Here is a 16,410-nt window from a genome sequence, read left to right on the forward strand (position 1 = left end):
GAGCACAAGTTAAATTGAACAGTTTATCTCAGCATAAAGATGTTATAAGGTTTTATGTTTAATTTAAAAAAATTAACATAAAACCCAGAGAAAGCGGAGTTAGGCAATCTTTCACAAACATGACATACTACAATCACTGTATAAGCTGGATTAGTACTTATTACCATGCTACTAGAGAATTAAGCTGTTTTTAGACCACCAAAGAGCTTTAAATTGCAACTTTTGTCTCTGTAAGGGAAACCTATATTTAAAACGTCTGCTAAATTCAAATTAACAGCTACATCATTAACTTACCATCTCACAAAACCCCCTACAATTCAGCCGCTATTATGGTGTCCTTATCGAGACCTATCAACACGGCAGCATTTAATATATACAGTGCTCTCCAATAAATACAGTGAGTGAATCCTCACTAAACCTGTGCTGAAGGTCACATTCCTAAAGCTCTACCCCAGCTTTCCTCTCCAAAACATCCCCGGGCATTTTGCTGCGTGACAAGTGACCTTCTTGCACAGTGCAGGACCATCCCACACGCAGTAGCCCCACTGCCTTGAAGACTGGCCAAATTTCAGGGCCACCATCCACACAAGCTGCAGTCTAAAGCCATGCCTGAGCTTCATCTGAATCAGTTCACAGTCCTTCTGAGGAGCTGCTTGTGTGAAATTAGTAAAGCACGTGCTTAACTAAAATAAATATTCCTGGGAAGGAAGCTGAGTGCACTTGCAGGTTCAGAGATGTGACATGTCCACAGAATTCTCTGCCCTTTGCTACTGTCTTCCCCTTTATTTCACTCCAAAGGACTGAAAATCAGTAAAATATAAAAGCTTTTTTTTTTTTTAATTACCAGCAGACAATGACTAATACAGGTTTCCACTCATATCAAGCAAATTAAAATAGTGAAGGTGCTAAAGTATTTTTATTTGGCTTTATAAATCTTCTTTGTGTCACGCAGACATGATTTACTCTTTTATGACATTGCCCTAAATCTTTCAATTAAATTCCCATGCAACTTAACTAAAAACACATTTTGCCTTCCCCGTGGGAGACCACACAGGGCATATTTATGTATCTATGGATATGGAGGCTGAACTCTCCAATCCGCCAGGCTTATAGAAAAAAGCGAGTTTAAAACAGCACCTGATTTGTAGTGGAATTTTCCCCAGTCTGGCAGAAGCTCTGCATGAAGGACAGATAAACGTGGTCACTATTGGTGTGGCTGTACAGGTAACCCAGCTCTCCGTGGAAAAAGGGGATTGTTGTAGGATACAATCCTGCAGCAGCAGCAGCAGGGACTCTCCTGCTCCACAAATAAAATCCAAAGCCATAATTCTCTGCTGCAAAACAAGTACATTCACAGTCAAATGAGTTTATGATTGAAGATCTGGCAGTCAAGAAAAGAGCTATGAGCACTCTTCATCCTCCAGCAGCAGTATTACAATAGAACAGACTAAAATTTGGATATGGCAACAAATATGAGCCTTTTAGGGAAAAAAGGGGTACTAAAATAATGCTGTTCAGTAGATGGCACTGACTGAAGCAGTGAGGCCCTGGCACAGGGTGCCTAGAGAAGCTGTGGCTGCCCCTGGATCCCTGGAAGTGTCCAAGGCCAGGCTGGACAGGGCTTGGAACAAGCTGGGATGGTGGAAGGTGTCCCTGCCCTTGGCAGGAGTGGAATGGGATGAGTTTAAGGTCCCTTCCAACTCAAACCACCCTGTGACTTTATTTCTGGATTGCACCAGAGCTTATCCAAACCATCCTGCTCTGTGTTGCCCCCGTAAAGGCCAAGGCAAAGCCAAGAGGTTTGACCACAGACATCCACCTGGAGAAACAAGGGCTCCAAAGGCCATAGAGGCTTCCAGAACCTCCAGATCAAACCTTGTGGCTATGGCTCCTCCATCACAGCTTCCCTTGATTTCAACCCAGCAATGAGCCAAGTCCACGGACTTGGCTTTATCTTTCAGATGTAAACTGGGTCCCAAATAGCACTGTTAATGCCTGAAGTCTTAACAGACCAGTTATTTTTGTCTGTTATTACACACATTTTTATATGATCAACTTACAGAAGTGGCATTTCTGCCACTAGCCCAAGAACACACAAATTACAACCACATATAAAATGCTTTGCCTTTTCCCATTACACAATAGACAACACCGAGTTTCTGAACAATAAATACTAATAAGTGGTAACGTGTGACAGTAGACAGTATAATAAATAATAAATTAACAATAATTTTTGACATGGAATGTACAAATGTCAAAAATGCTTATAGATTTTTTAACTCATAAATTAAGGTTTTTGTAGATAAAGATAATTTGCAATGTTTACAGAAATAATTAAGTCTTACTATTTTAATGGTCTTTATTTTTCAGAACAAATCACAAGGGTTGTCATGCCTTTCATCTTAATTAGGCCATGTGTTTGTCTTATTTATTTCTATGTACTTTCATAAACGTTTACAAATATTAATTGTAAAGAAAAATATTTTTTCCTCTTGCTGTAATTGCTATATGTACATACAGTACAGTGATAAATATTCATGGCTGCTACCAGTTCAATATTTAGGATTTAGGAGTGGCCTTACATGCTAAAATACAGCAGGAAGGAAAAGCTTGGTTTCAACTCATACTGCCAGTCCCTTCTTTTTATATATTTTTATTTTAAAATACATCATTTCAAAAATTTAAAAAGTTACATAAACACCTTTTTTAATTTGCAAATCATTTGGATTCTCTCACAATTCCTCCTTACCCCTCTGATTCTTTATTTCAACGAGCTGATCAGACTATTTATGTTCTTGAATCAAATCTCAAACAAAATTCCAGGCCAGATCCTTGGCCCACAAAACTGAGAACCAGTCTTAAACATTTACACTATTTTTTATGACCTTTAACTCAAAAATATATCAAAAACTATGTGAAAACTGTGAATCAAAATTACTTCTCTGTGTAATATCAAGAAGTAAGCTTGAAAGAGACTCTCACAGGGCAGACGTTTGAGAGGGGTGTATTCTGTTTGGACTGCTTTGCTTTTTAGGCAACGACACTGAAGCTTCTTGAATTTTATTAAGTGTGTGCAGTACTATTTTTTCCCCTGATTTGTAATTAAGTTTGGCTTCAATTAATTACTGACAGATGCACATTTTTACTTTAGTGGCCAGATTGTTCACCATGGGCTACATCGGCCTCTCTGCTGCCACGAAGGAAGAGGTCAGGACCAAGCAGTCAGAGTTGTGGTGATGGGAAGGAAGGAGAAACCATGAATCCACATCATCCTCCTCACTCGAATTCCATCAGCAACAGACAGTGGAGCAAAGGAATTTTATTAGAGCGGAGAATAAGCAAATCAGAATAATCCACTAGTGAAAGGTAGCTATTGCTGGGTGTCCATATAAGACGGACAGACTAACTCTGCTCAAATTGGTGATGTGATGGAGCAAAGAAAAAGTAGGAAGCAAGATAAATAGAGGACATAGTGACTGAAGGCAAAAAATTCACCACAGGTAAATATGCAGGATGCAGTGATGTATACTGAAATGACATTTTGAAGAAAAATGCTTGCGAAACTGATGTTCTACTCAATTAGGTAACATTTAAGCAGCATTATTTATTGGTTGTAAGGCTGCAAATTAATTTAATTTGGTATCTTATCTGTCCAACTCTGGAGAGAAGCCAAACATGTCAAATGCCTGGCATGAACAACGCAATATGGCCAAGGGGTTGCAGCAGCAGGGAGAAGTCCTGGGGCTACACGTAACTACACTTCTTAATCTGAACAGCAAGCTTTGAGCATCGGTACTTCACATCTCCTGGCGTCAGCTTGGATCCAGGATGGCACAGAGCAGTCAACATCTTGGATATGTGGATCCCACTGCAAGCGAGGCTGATTTATCCCACAGAAAGGGAATGAAACCCAGCGCAGCACAGACCCACCACAATACTGAGGGCTTCCCTTAAAAAGGTTTTTATCAAGAGATGCTCGCATAAAGTAGACCAACAAATGAGTGGAAATCATTTTCCATTATTTTAGTACATTTTGGCAAAGTAAAAACTAAAAATCTTCCCCCAATTTTCAGGTTTACACATTTTGTATTTTAAAACCACAGAAGACCCTCTCACTTTGCACAACTGCAGAGGAAATCATGGAATCTCAGAATTGTTTGGGTTGGAAGGGACCTTAAATATCATCAAGTTCCAACCCCCTGCCACAGAGAAGCTTTGCTGATGGTTTAGGGTTACATTTCAAGTGCCCTGAAAATCCTGTCTTCCATGGTATTCCAGACTGGTTTTTATGTTGCTTTACGCACCTTGATATCTAAACATCTTTCTTTTTCTTTTTTTTTTTCTTTTTTTTTCTTTTTTTTTTTTAAGGAATTTGAAGACTGTGACTAAAAGGAACTTAGCTTTCTTAGCAAATGGCTTTCATATTTTTCTAATATCCCATAGCTCTGATTTAACCTCAAGCAATCCACAAACAGCAAGCTCTTTAATTTTTATTTTTTTTTTAAGTGGAATCTCTTAGCTAATTTTACCAAAAATCTCCCACTCCGGAGCATCAACCCAAGGCCTAACTCCTGCCTAAGAATTAGGACCCTCAGGAAAAGCAGGATTCTTCCCAGAAAACTAATACAGTCCTCGAAAAAACTCAGACTGTCATAAAACCTGAGCAGCTGGCAACTCTGTCACCATGAAGTATCCATATGGAAGACCGAGATGTGTCAAACTACCCAAAACGAGTTTGGATAGTGCAGAAGATGGAATAAATAATTCAGTATCTTCAACACTTTCAACAGCAGGTAGTAGATATGCTACCTGCTCCTACAACGTGCCAAAATGTAACATGCGAGTGAGAGCGAGCGAGAGAATGTGAGTGTCTCCAACCTGTTTTCATGAGGATATTTTGCTCGAGGAACTTCTCTTTTTAGAGGCATATGATCTGTATCAGATGTTTGTCAGGAGCAAGCAGCACTACAGAACATTAGGAATAACTTAGTGATTTTTAATATATATTCACAAAGTGAATTCACAAAGTCTTCCGTATACATGTATTAAAAAAACAAAAAAAAGTATTTTTATCAAATATTACAAAAAAAATGAAGGGGAAATATGCATTTCTCCCAAATGCCCTTCACACTTCTAGAATATTTGTTGCTGCAGCATAGTGGCAACTTTCCTGCAGTAATATAAGCTGAGCAAACTATTCCATGTGCTCAGCAAAGTGGCAATCAGATCCACAATTTAAATATTTCTGCTCCATGTTCATGACATAGTTCAACTATAAAACTACATTGTGCAGTGTCAGTCTCCTGTCATCTCTTCCTATGAGAAACACTGGTGCATAAACCTTCATCATTTATATTCAGAGAAGATAAAGTGACACTTCTGTTCCCCAAGAAATTAAAATAATTTAATGCTTAAGGGTCTCCAGACCTGTCTTTGGAGGGACAAACTCCTCCCTACACGGATTTATCAACCAACGCTTCATCAGAAATTCAGGGACAGCAGGTAGACTAATATTCAAAAGCACATCAATAAGGGAAATGTCAAGTTTTGTGTACTGCACACTATTTTGAGCCCCTCCACTTTCTGATTAGAACATTTCTGTAACTCAGCAAAGCCCACACTCGCTACCAGATTTGAAGGATTGCACTGAAATGGCTGAGCGACCGACTGAAGTGAGATTTCAAAGAAGTGAGACAAACACTCGCCTAAATTCAAAAGCTGCCAAACATATTTCATCAGACTTTCAAAAGATAATTGTTTTGTCTGTTCTGAATTAAGCTTTAAGTGCTTTAAGAAAGGTTTCTCTACAAACATGGCTAAAGATCACAAAGGGGAGCATTTGGAATGAATGGAACCCTTCAGTCATATATTTATTTAATATCACTTGCATCATGCCTGGCATATACCATAAGCTGCTTTATTTCCATTTCCATAACATGATTTTAAGGATAATCTATACTGATGTCCTACCATTTTATTTCACATGTTACCATAACAGGGCTTTTATTTACAATGCAACCAGGGAAAGAGAAGAAAATAAAGGGTCTCAGCTCTGCAGCTTGGAGCTCCTGACACAGAATGTAACAGACTGATGCAAGAGCTGAGACAAACAGGAGAGAATTCAAAGAAAAAGAGAACACGTCAAACTCATGAGAGGATTTAACAGCCATGGAAATGAAGCCTCTTGGCCTTTTTTGTTCTCCAGCTCCTGGCTGAGAGTTTTGGAGGGTTGACAATGACATCAGACATTTACAGTCATGTTTGGTCAACTTAAACCACACAGACCTGCTCCTTGAGTGAGCAACCCATACCTCAACACTCCAAAATCCTGGTATTTCCCCACATGCAAAAACCCAATAATAAAATAATAATTTAATGAAAATACTTCTCAGCTTCCACATTATTTCACAAATAACGCTTTCCCAGCACTATTCATATGCAACTATCACTTCAGAATTCTTTTTATCATTAAATAAAGCATCCAGTGCTAAATTCCTAATATTCCCCAGGAAAACAAAAGAGAAATATGCGCCTCTGGGGTTGAAATCATATGCTAAAAAGTCAGAACACCACACCAGATGCTTTCTGATCTTTAAGATTAAGAAACTGAGGCCAAGGCTTGTTTATCAAGGGCCATCAAGCAAACCAGGGCAACAGTGAGAAGTCAGGAGCCCAAGCCAGAGCTGAAGATAAGTGAATGTCATGGTCTAGTGATTTAATCAGCTCATGAAAGATCATGTAAGTGTTTATGTATCTTATGGACCCTGCTCACCACAGTACCTGACAGGTTTCCCAAAATAATATCTTTGTGATAAGTACAGAGTGATACAGCATTTTCAGATCTGGTATCTCCACTCCCAGAGAGATGTACATGCACAGATGTCTGCGTGCAGGCACATGCAGATACACGACACATAAATACTACATACACACATATTTGCTAGCAAAATCCACCATAAAACTACGAAACGTTCCGAATTGAGCTATTTAAACTGTGGCCAGGAAAACTGTTGACAAGAGCTAATTTGTTATTGAAAAAAGATTGTGCATCTCTCCACGACAGAAACCTAAAAATCTGTTCAAGATGGCTGGGCAAGGAGCTTTCATATCTGCAAAGGCTGAGCAAAGTGAAGTAGTTTTGGTCAAGGTCTCCAAATAACACCATTTTTCCAGCAATGCCTTTGAACTACACATAAAACCTTTCAGGAGCTCCTGAAAAGGAAACTTGACTCAAGCTGTTTGTCAAGATGACTGGAGATGTTCTTTGGAAAGTATTTCCAAAAAATTCTGGAGCAATGGTAGCTGTACAATCATATGGGATTAATTTTCTGTATATATCTCTTTATACTGCTGGAAGAAACAAATTAACTTGAAAATTCAAAGATCTTTATACAGCCCTGTGCTCTTAGGTACAAATATTTAAGTAATCTTTACTTCCTGTCAAACACTGAAATGGATATTAAATTATATTAAATTATTATAGATACAAGTAGTAAAAATGTTTTTCAGCTTTCTCTGTTAGCTCCTGTACCTTGGTATTTCTTACACAGAGTAAAAAAGATATTTTAATATTATCTTTGATTTAAATTGCTTCTTGTATTAAAACACAAACTTTGTGCTGGATGTATAAACACCTGCCTAGAAGCCTCACAAATTTTCCCTGTAAAGGATCACAGGTTTAAAAAAACAGTAATAATTTCCAATATTCCTTTCCCTGACGGTTTCAGGATGCCATCCCTTTAACCATCTTTTTTTTCTTTTCCCTTGAAGTAAACAAAAAAATGAACAAACCATACAGAAGGAAGGAGCTTCAAAATGTCAGCCCCAACTGAACCCAAAACTCCCCACCGAGCCCTGTGACCCCCATTTGTATGGGCTCAGCACAGTGGGAGCTGTCCCAGCCTGCAGGTACATGGAAGGGGTAAAATGGTCCCCTTGACTTCACATATGAAATTAAAGAAAAGAATAAAATTAATATAAAAAGAATAGGAGGGAAAAAAAAAATAAAATGTGGGAAATGTCCCTCTCTCCTGTTCCAGGACCTGTGGATTGACTTGATGAGAATGAAGCAATCTGGTGGATAAAATACAAAATATTCATTTTTTTCCTTCTCTCTTGTGCCTATGTATGAGCAGAAAGAACAAAATGAAGGAGCAAGGAACTAGTGAAAAAAAAAAAATCAAGCCAAAATTACATCCGTCAGGGTGATGGAGTGCAGTGTCCTGCCCAGTCCCACCGCAGACCTCCTCAGGGCTACTGTTTCAAGTAAAAATTAAACAAGATGACACAGAAACAGTCCAAGATTGACATTTTCCAGCTTTGTGTCATGTTACATTATTTGAATGAATCTCAACTTTTAAAAACATCTAAAGAAAAGCGAGTGAGGGCTGTATAAAACAAAAAGACATGTAAGAAATAGGACTCTCACTAGAAGAAAGAGAGCCACCCATGTTGATACTACCAAAGGTAAGAATATTTTTAAGGACACTGTTACCTATCCCAGTCACTCTTTTTCTTGCCAGATTAATATGAAAGATGTTTATTATTCCACTAGCATTTTCCCCCCGTAGTTTTACTCAGGTTGTGTCCATAGGTCCATCTCAAGGGTTGCTGATGAAGCTCAGTGTTCCCACCACAGCTGCTCTCCCAAACATCTTTAAGGTCCAGAGTCCACAGCACAAGGGCTCAGCTTTATTGGAAGGATAAAGTTCTGAAACTACTGAAAAAGCTGTTCAGAAGTATGAAAAATAATATGCAGGATTTTTTTCCTCAGTTACCAAGAAATTCGAAGCAGCCAGCAATCAACCTCACTCTTCTCAACACTCAAAAGCACTTACAGAAAGCCTGTTCTTAACCCTGCTGCACAGAAAAAAATTCCCTTTTATCTTCCATTTATTTTCATTTTTACCTGAAAGGCAGAAAGAGTTGGGTTTTATGTACACGAAACACGAACTGAACTTTTTTTGCAGTGCATTAGACTGCGGTCGCTTTCCCCCCATATGAATGCATACCTGAATTTCCACAAAAAAAAAACCCCAAAAAACAAAAAACCCAACACAATATTGCCCTTCTGATTTAAGCATGGCCTGTTACCCACTGTAACGTTCATCTATACATGTTCTCACTGTTTAAGAACTCGGCGCAGGTGTTATTAATAAAATAAATTTATTTTTAAAAAGGATGCTATTCTATAAGCTTTGAAGCTCACACATAGTCTAACTTAAGCCAGCTTGGGCTCATCTGGTCTTTAAATGAGCCCTTTCATGTGGTCAGCCCACGAGCCATACGTACTGCTGCTCAATCACGCCACTGTACATCGTCAGCGCGAGGATGATTTGCATGATTTGCATTTCCTGTGCGCTCCAGCTTCAAGGAGCTCTAAAGCACCACGTACAAAAGAAACCACTGCCAAGTAATGCAAAGATTTTTTAGTTAAACCAGATGAGACCCTGTTTCAGGCAGCCTTGCCAATAGTGAAAAAGGAAAAAAAAAAAAAAATCAACAAAAAGAGGGGAAAAAAATAAAAAAAAGTCTCAGGGATATCCTGTTAAATGAGGATTTATTTGGAGGGAATCTGAACCTTAGATTAATAGCCTTTACTTTTAAAATATAAAAGCTCTATGAGACCCTTAATAAATACGGCCTAGCAGAAAATAATTCAGCTAAGAACTTTTCTTCCCCAATATTTCTTAGGTTTTGGCACTACATTACGTTCATTATTTATTTATTTATTTAATAGCACATAAATGGATCCTGATTACATTCAGTTTCATAAGGTAGAAAAACTAACCTAATTAAACTGAATTCACTGATAGCTGGCGAATACTTGTCCTCATGAAGAAATCTTCTATTTTATCCCAAATGAACAGTAAAACCTATTGGACAAACAGCTAAGACAGAAACAGCATTACAGTGGGCTTCAATGAATAAGAACTAAAATTAAAAAAAATGTACCAGAGCCTCGTTGTCATGAAAAACAGAGACAGATGGGGAGCCAGACCTATAGGATGCTACAAATAGATGAATATCTTGTAAGGATTTCAACAAATGTTACAAGACCTAGTCAAAATCTGAAAAAGTACAATGCAGCAGCACAAGCAAATCTGAAGTTCACCTGAAATCCAAGTCATACTATCATCATTATATAGAATATCAATGTTTCAAGAATAACAATAAAGAACATAGCCTTTATAAATCTTTTGTAGATAACGGCACAGCTAAAAATGTCATTACTCAGTACAAAGAAAATAAAATTAAGGAATTTTGCTGTAACAGCTACTTTGGAAATGAGGGGCATCCCCAACTTAAAAATACAGGCGGGCACATGCACTCCACATTCCAATATTGGATTGTATGGCAAGTCTCCCTTTAAACTGGCAGATAAATTGAGATGGGTAAAGAATATCAGGCTGACTGAGTGAGCTGTATGTGCCCAGCTACAGAGTGTAGCCTGACAGAGACCCAAGTCAGGCTGCTCCAGGAATCTGCACATCATCACACTCCAGAAAAACCACAGCGAACTCCCGGCGCTGCTGCTTCCAAAGGACTCTCGATTTTACAAAATTAAGTTGCATCTTCTTTGTTTTTCTTTTTTTTTTTCCCCCGTATTGTTCAAATGGAACCAAATGTAAGATGTGGGCGAAACCGTTAGCGAGGGGTTAAATTCTGTCTTGAACACAAAAATTCCACTTATTTCATTGTTGTCTGCAAATATACAGTCAAGAGCCACATTTAATCACCACACGCAGTTTCTATATTGTGACTGTAAGATTTAGTAATCGAAATGGCTACCAGAATAAAAATGCACTCTGTCATTTTTCCACTTAGACAGCCCCTGTATAATGCTCTTAAAGGTCAGCTAATTTTATTATGGAAAGTAACTAATAACCTTTATTAATTCTTACGCTCGCAGTTTTCGAACACGCCGACCAAATAAATAATGCACTGCAGGAAGACACCACACAAACCAAGCTGTTGAATACAATCTCTCTGCATTTGCAACAGACAAAAGAGGTCATTAGAAATGTAATACACAGGGGTTTTTTTCCTCAGGAAACTAGGAAAACGTGGATAGACAGAGCATTTTAAAAGCCAGGCTGCTGGTCCTCCCCTGTGCTCCAAGATGCTGAGACCACCAAATGAGGTGCTAAATTCACTAATACCCAAGCACAACCATGACTCCAAATGTTATGCAGCACCTTTTTGGTTTTTTTCTAATTGCCTAAATCTGCAGGATGTGCTCAGTATTGGAGACTATAGGAGTCTTGCTTAGAAACTTTTCTGCTGTTTCATTTAATAAAATTACTGGAAAACATGAAGATAACTAAGTTAAAAATATGGGTGTTTATATTTTTTTCTCGCAATATCTCTTGCATAGAAAGCATCATTTTGTTGCACACACACAAAATGATACAAGAATATTCCCATTTATTAAGGATTTTTGCTTTCCTTAAGTGGATCAGAATGCAGAACTGCTCATGGTCAGCCTCTCCAAGCAAACTGCTTTGAGTGAGTTTGTTTCTAAGAAACATTACAGCGCCGGAAACTAAAAATAGACAGCTATTTTTAGCCATTTAATCACATGAGGAAAAAGACACAGTTTGTATCAGTCTTCTTTAATTTACAAAATAATTCCATAACGTGCCCTGTGTGTGTATATCATGAAAATCCCTGGCACTCAACCTCCAGGCTCACACACCGGCTGCAAGTGGAAGCAAAATCGGGTTTAAAAGATTCCAGCAACAATAGTCTTGTGACTAAATCAGAAACAGAAGCACAAGTCATGAGCCAAACAGATACCTATCGGTTTCCTTGAGCTTAATCTGATTAAAACATGGCTCTCAAAAATGTTAAATAGAATGCCACGTCAGAGAGCTGGCAAATGATAAAAATAGTTCATGACAGGAAATCATTATTAAAGCAGCATTACTTGTGTATCTGTTATGGAAATTTCCCTGTAATTTTTCTAGGTTTCCCCTTATGCTTTTGTTGAGTTGCTATTACACTTCTTTTTTTTTTTTTTTCTTTCCTCAATGGCACATAAGTTTGAGATGTAAAAAGAAAATTATCATTGCAATTTTCCAACTATACTCTGCTCAATACCATCTCAAGTGTGTCATACATCATCTTGTCATTCACTTGAACAAGAAATCACATAATATGCAGAGGTAGAAAATAATCTGAAAAGGGGAAGTGCCACTAGGGCAAAACCACATTCATATGCCAACACAGGGGAAAATTTAAAAAAAAAAAAAAATTAAACTTCATCTTAACTTCAAGGGCTTTCATAACAAAAGCATCTTAAAAATACTTAATTGGGGGAAAAAGTTTCTATGAAAAGCTGCTGGGAATGACAGTAGAGCATTCTAGAGTTCACCAAACAATATTAGAAAAACCATTGAGAATATACAATATACAAATCAACCTGAATGTTTTAAACAGTTTACACAATTAAAAGAAGATTCAGAATCCTAAGAAAAAATTTTAAAAAGAAAATCAGTATTACAATCCTCCTACAATTGCCACTCCCCTCACCAACATCCTACACATTATCCTTCTGAGCACCCCATAAAATACAAACTAGAGTTGTAGTATCTTGTCCTGACTTCAGTTACATAATCCAGAAAAAGCTGTTACAGCCAAAAAACCCCAACCAAACAAAAAATAATCCCTAAAAATATTTTTACAAGATCTTATCTTACTCTAAGGCTAACTCTAATTCCTAAGTCCCTATTTTCCCCATACTGAAGACTTCAACCAATTTGAACAGCCACCCCCAAAACCTTTTGGATTCTTTTTAAAACATTGCTGATGGGAAAAAGCTTCCATCCATCAAATTAGCTTTTCATTCAACACAGATATTTCATCTCTAATTCTCCCAAGAAAAGCCAGAATTAGTTGGTAACTGATGCAGTGCCTTTCCATCAAGACACCCAATGTCCCTCCTGTACCTCCACTCATTCTCCCTCTGTTCCCTGCACCCAGCAGCCTCCACCACTGACATGGACACTTAAAACAAGCAGGGTTTTTTAAATCTTAGGTCAAACTGATAATTATTTGCCACTGGCACATCATAAGACAAACACATGATGTGGGGGAACAACGAGGTACTTCAGAGACAGGTCTAGATGGAAGTAGGGCTAGTCTTTAATTAAACTCCAGCTACTGCCCACCTAAAATCCAGAGGTGGCAATGCAATCAACAGCAATAGTGACAATTTTAAAGACAGCAGAGTCACCACGTGTTTTGCAAGCGTGCCTCTAAGACCTCCTTGATTTTTGTCCTGGATATACAGCCAAGCTCTGCCTGACTCAGCATGAAAGGGAATGTGCATCCTATTAACAGCAGTGCTTAAACCTTATTCCATAAAGAGTTTTCCAAGAACACTCACATCTATTCTTCTTAATATCCCTCCCACATTAAGAAATGATTATCTAATACAGAGAGTAATCAGCTCATGGTCTTACTACAGTCATCCTCCTTGACAAAGCAGGGAAAAAAACACCCAACTGTGAAGCATTAGAAAGTCAAGGTTCAAAACATCCCCATTTATTGAGATCAATGCAAATTTATTTAGATCTCCACGCAACAAGACCAAGTGCTGCCTCTTGATACAGACTGGTAAATTCAAAGTTGGTACTTCTGCAATAGGCCTCCACCAGGACACAGGGAAGGTCACAGTGAAGGACACACAGCCTTAACTGAGGGAAGAAAAGCTGATGACAGCTAATCCAGAACTAGTTTAAATGTTAATTTTAACACTTTACCACATCAGAACATTGTTAAGCACTGAATTTCATGTTGTCCTGCCCGTTGTCTAATCTGAAATACCAGTACAGAAGAATGGACTAATAGATAATTTATTTATTGCAGTATTACACACTCCTCCAGGTGAGAACTGAATGGCAGAGTTCAGGCATGCACCAAGAGCCATCCAGATTGATGTTTGTTACCAACATCCCTTTTCTCATCCCACAGCCCCTCTCAGATCAATTTTCTCTGTATTACCCCAGGAAATGAGATACAAGAGGAAAACAGACATTTTTGTGGGGCTTTGGAGCAAAAATATGTATGTGTAGAATTATGCAGAGGGCCAGAACACCTTCCATCACTGCAGGCTAAATGAGTCATCCACTTCAGAATAATGACCAGTAATTAAACAAGAATCTGTAAAGCTGTTAAGTGCCTTTAACAATTCCAACCTATGACACTGAAGGGGTACAAGCTCCCCATGTACTGAAACCATCCCTGTGATCTATCATACAGTGGAGCCTCTTACTAAACAACCTCTCACCTATGGAAATTCTTCTCCCCAAGAAGCCAAACAAAAACAATTTAAAATATTTATGGCCATAAATTTCAGCCCTGCCCCATAAACTGATGAAGAGACATGACATCATGCTAACCACCTAGACCTGTCTGGTTGATAATAGTCCCAGGTTTCAGGCTGAAGACTGAACTGCAGGAGTGTGGAAGGATGTGAACCTATAGGTCAGCACAGATGCTGAACACAAATCTGACTGGCCGAAGCCAGAGCTGACACTCCAGCAAATATAGGAGGTCTGGCCATGCAGGGCTGACACCACAGAAACAAGTCTTGCAATATTTTTGCCTTCTTTTCAGCCTTCTTGGACTGAAAGTAGGAAGGTTTTCCTTAAAGGGACCCAATTGCTCCATCCTCCAGCCCCTGTATCCACAGCTCTGTTTTCATGTGGTAAGAGATTCCATGTATTTCCTGATGCACAGCAAAACAATAATAAGTCCCATGCTCCAGTGGGACATTTCTGGTTTTTTACCAGCATAGCAAGCTGCATTTCCCTTTGCTCCGTGGTTTCTCCTACATTTCCAGACCTGAGCCACATATCTTACGTCTCCAGTGCTTTACTGAAGTCCTTTCATGCAACTCATTTCTAAACCTTGCCCAGAACTATTTGTTTTTCCCTTCCTAACCCCTTACTTCTTTAAGTGCCAAGCACTTGGCCAGCCAATATTCCCAAATCAGGCTTCAAAGAGGCAATTCTGAATTGTCTTGACTCAGGTTGTGACAAGAAGGGGCCAGGGCCCCCAAAAGCGTGGTGCTCTGCTGCTGCAGGAGGGAGCAGATGGCCACCTTCCAGATGGCCGCCAACCTCGTCTCACCAACTGCAACATCTGTACCTTGAATTACATCTCAGAGGATGGTCCTGACACAGACTGCAGGTCACTGCCCACGGCTCCCGGCCACACGGCTGCTCCACGAGCCAGAGCATTTTGCAAAATGCAGAATGACAAGCCTGAAAAAAGGTTACGGCTAATTAAAGTTTGTAGCGGGGCACAGTTGAAAGAGAGTTCAAAAGTAGATGTTAGGGAGAAATCCGTCTTAAATATATATAGTTTAAATGTTTCTCCAATCCAGCATTTTCTCCCCAGCCACAAACATGTCCAGCTTTCCACATGGCACCTTGCAAACCTGGAATTAAGATGTGAACCATGCAAATCCAACCAACCCCGATGGTTTTGCTTCCAGGTCACTCCACAGCTGAAAACGAGGTCCTTTCTCAGCTTCCAGACCAAAAGTCTCTAACAGCACTACAAGAGCACTCAAAAATGGACTGGATCCAGCTTTAAACATGATAAACTTCCCAAGGCTCAGTGAAACACTGGTCAATGAATTTTAGCTTGAAGCAGCAAAGAGTAATTTGTGAGTTCTGTACCATCTAAGTCTAATTTTAACACAGCCACAAATTATATTGTTTCTTCACGTGAACTTAATTCAACTCCTCATTGGGGCAGTTAAACTTGAAACCTACCAAGAGGGAGGGAACCAAACAATTTTTTCTGCCACAATAAGAGGCTGGTATGAATTAATGGTTTCACCAATTTTACAGTATATATTCTTCTACAGTTTATGTAATAAATTTAAAAATTAAAATGTTACTGCTTTCTTATTCTGAGTGCATAACCTCCTCAAAAAGACTGTTTCCAGACATTTAAAAAGAAAAAGTGTGTTTTACAATAGGAAAAGGGAGCATACCGCACTTCAAAATCCATTAAAATATAAAATTCTGGTTACAGGCTCAACAATCTGCCTAATTAGTTTTTTCTAATTAGCAGGATGCTCTAACCTCTTTAATAAGACTTCTGTGGACAGAATGTTCCATACTGGTTATCCATCTGAGGAAAAACTAAACAAATACTTCTGAAGTGCAGCTAATAGAACAAACGTGGCTGGGCTTCATGGTCAGAAGGCTGCTCTGGCATGTAATACTAGCAATCTGCAAAAACATGAAATATTCTACCTTGGATACAGTAATGCTCACACTAAACACCCCTCTGGATTTCAAAGACAAAATGGAAGATATTATATGCAAGAGTCAATGGAGTTACAGTTTTAAACCACATGCTGGAAGGCAAAATAAATAAAATAATATT

At 38.7% G+C, this 16,410-nt stretch overlaps 1 protein-coding gene across 16 annotated transcripts in view; it reads right to left on the bottom strand.

Moving 5' to 3' along the window:
- GTDC1 (glycosyltransferase like domain containing 1) overlaps nt 1–16,410 on the bottom strand; it is a 172,228-nt gene that overhangs the window by 90,726 nt on the left and 65,092 nt on the right. For 10 of the 16 annotated variants that reach the window (XM_066190420.1, XM_066190414.1, XM_066190412.1 and 7 more), the window contains exon 2: nt 1,138–1,334. The exons of the other annotated variants lie outside the window; for them this stretch is intronic. In XM_066190420.1, coding sequence (XP_066046517.1) covers nt 1,138–1,325 — 188 coding nt within the window. In that variant the 5' untranslated portion in view covers nt 1,326–1,334. The remainder of the gene's footprint in view (nt 1–1,137; nt 1,335–16,410) is intronic. 16 annotated transcript variants of the gene reach the window in all.

Source organism: Chamaea fasciata, unplaced genomic scaffold, assembly GCF_029207755.1.
Source record: "Chamaea fasciata isolate MVZ Bird 193981 ecotype frontalis unplaced genomic scaffold, bChaFas1.0.hap1 SCAF_8, whole genome shotgun sequence".
Taxonomy (NCBI): domain Eukaryota; kingdom Metazoa; phylum Chordata; class Aves; order Passeriformes; family Sylviidae; genus Chamaea; species Chamaea fasciata.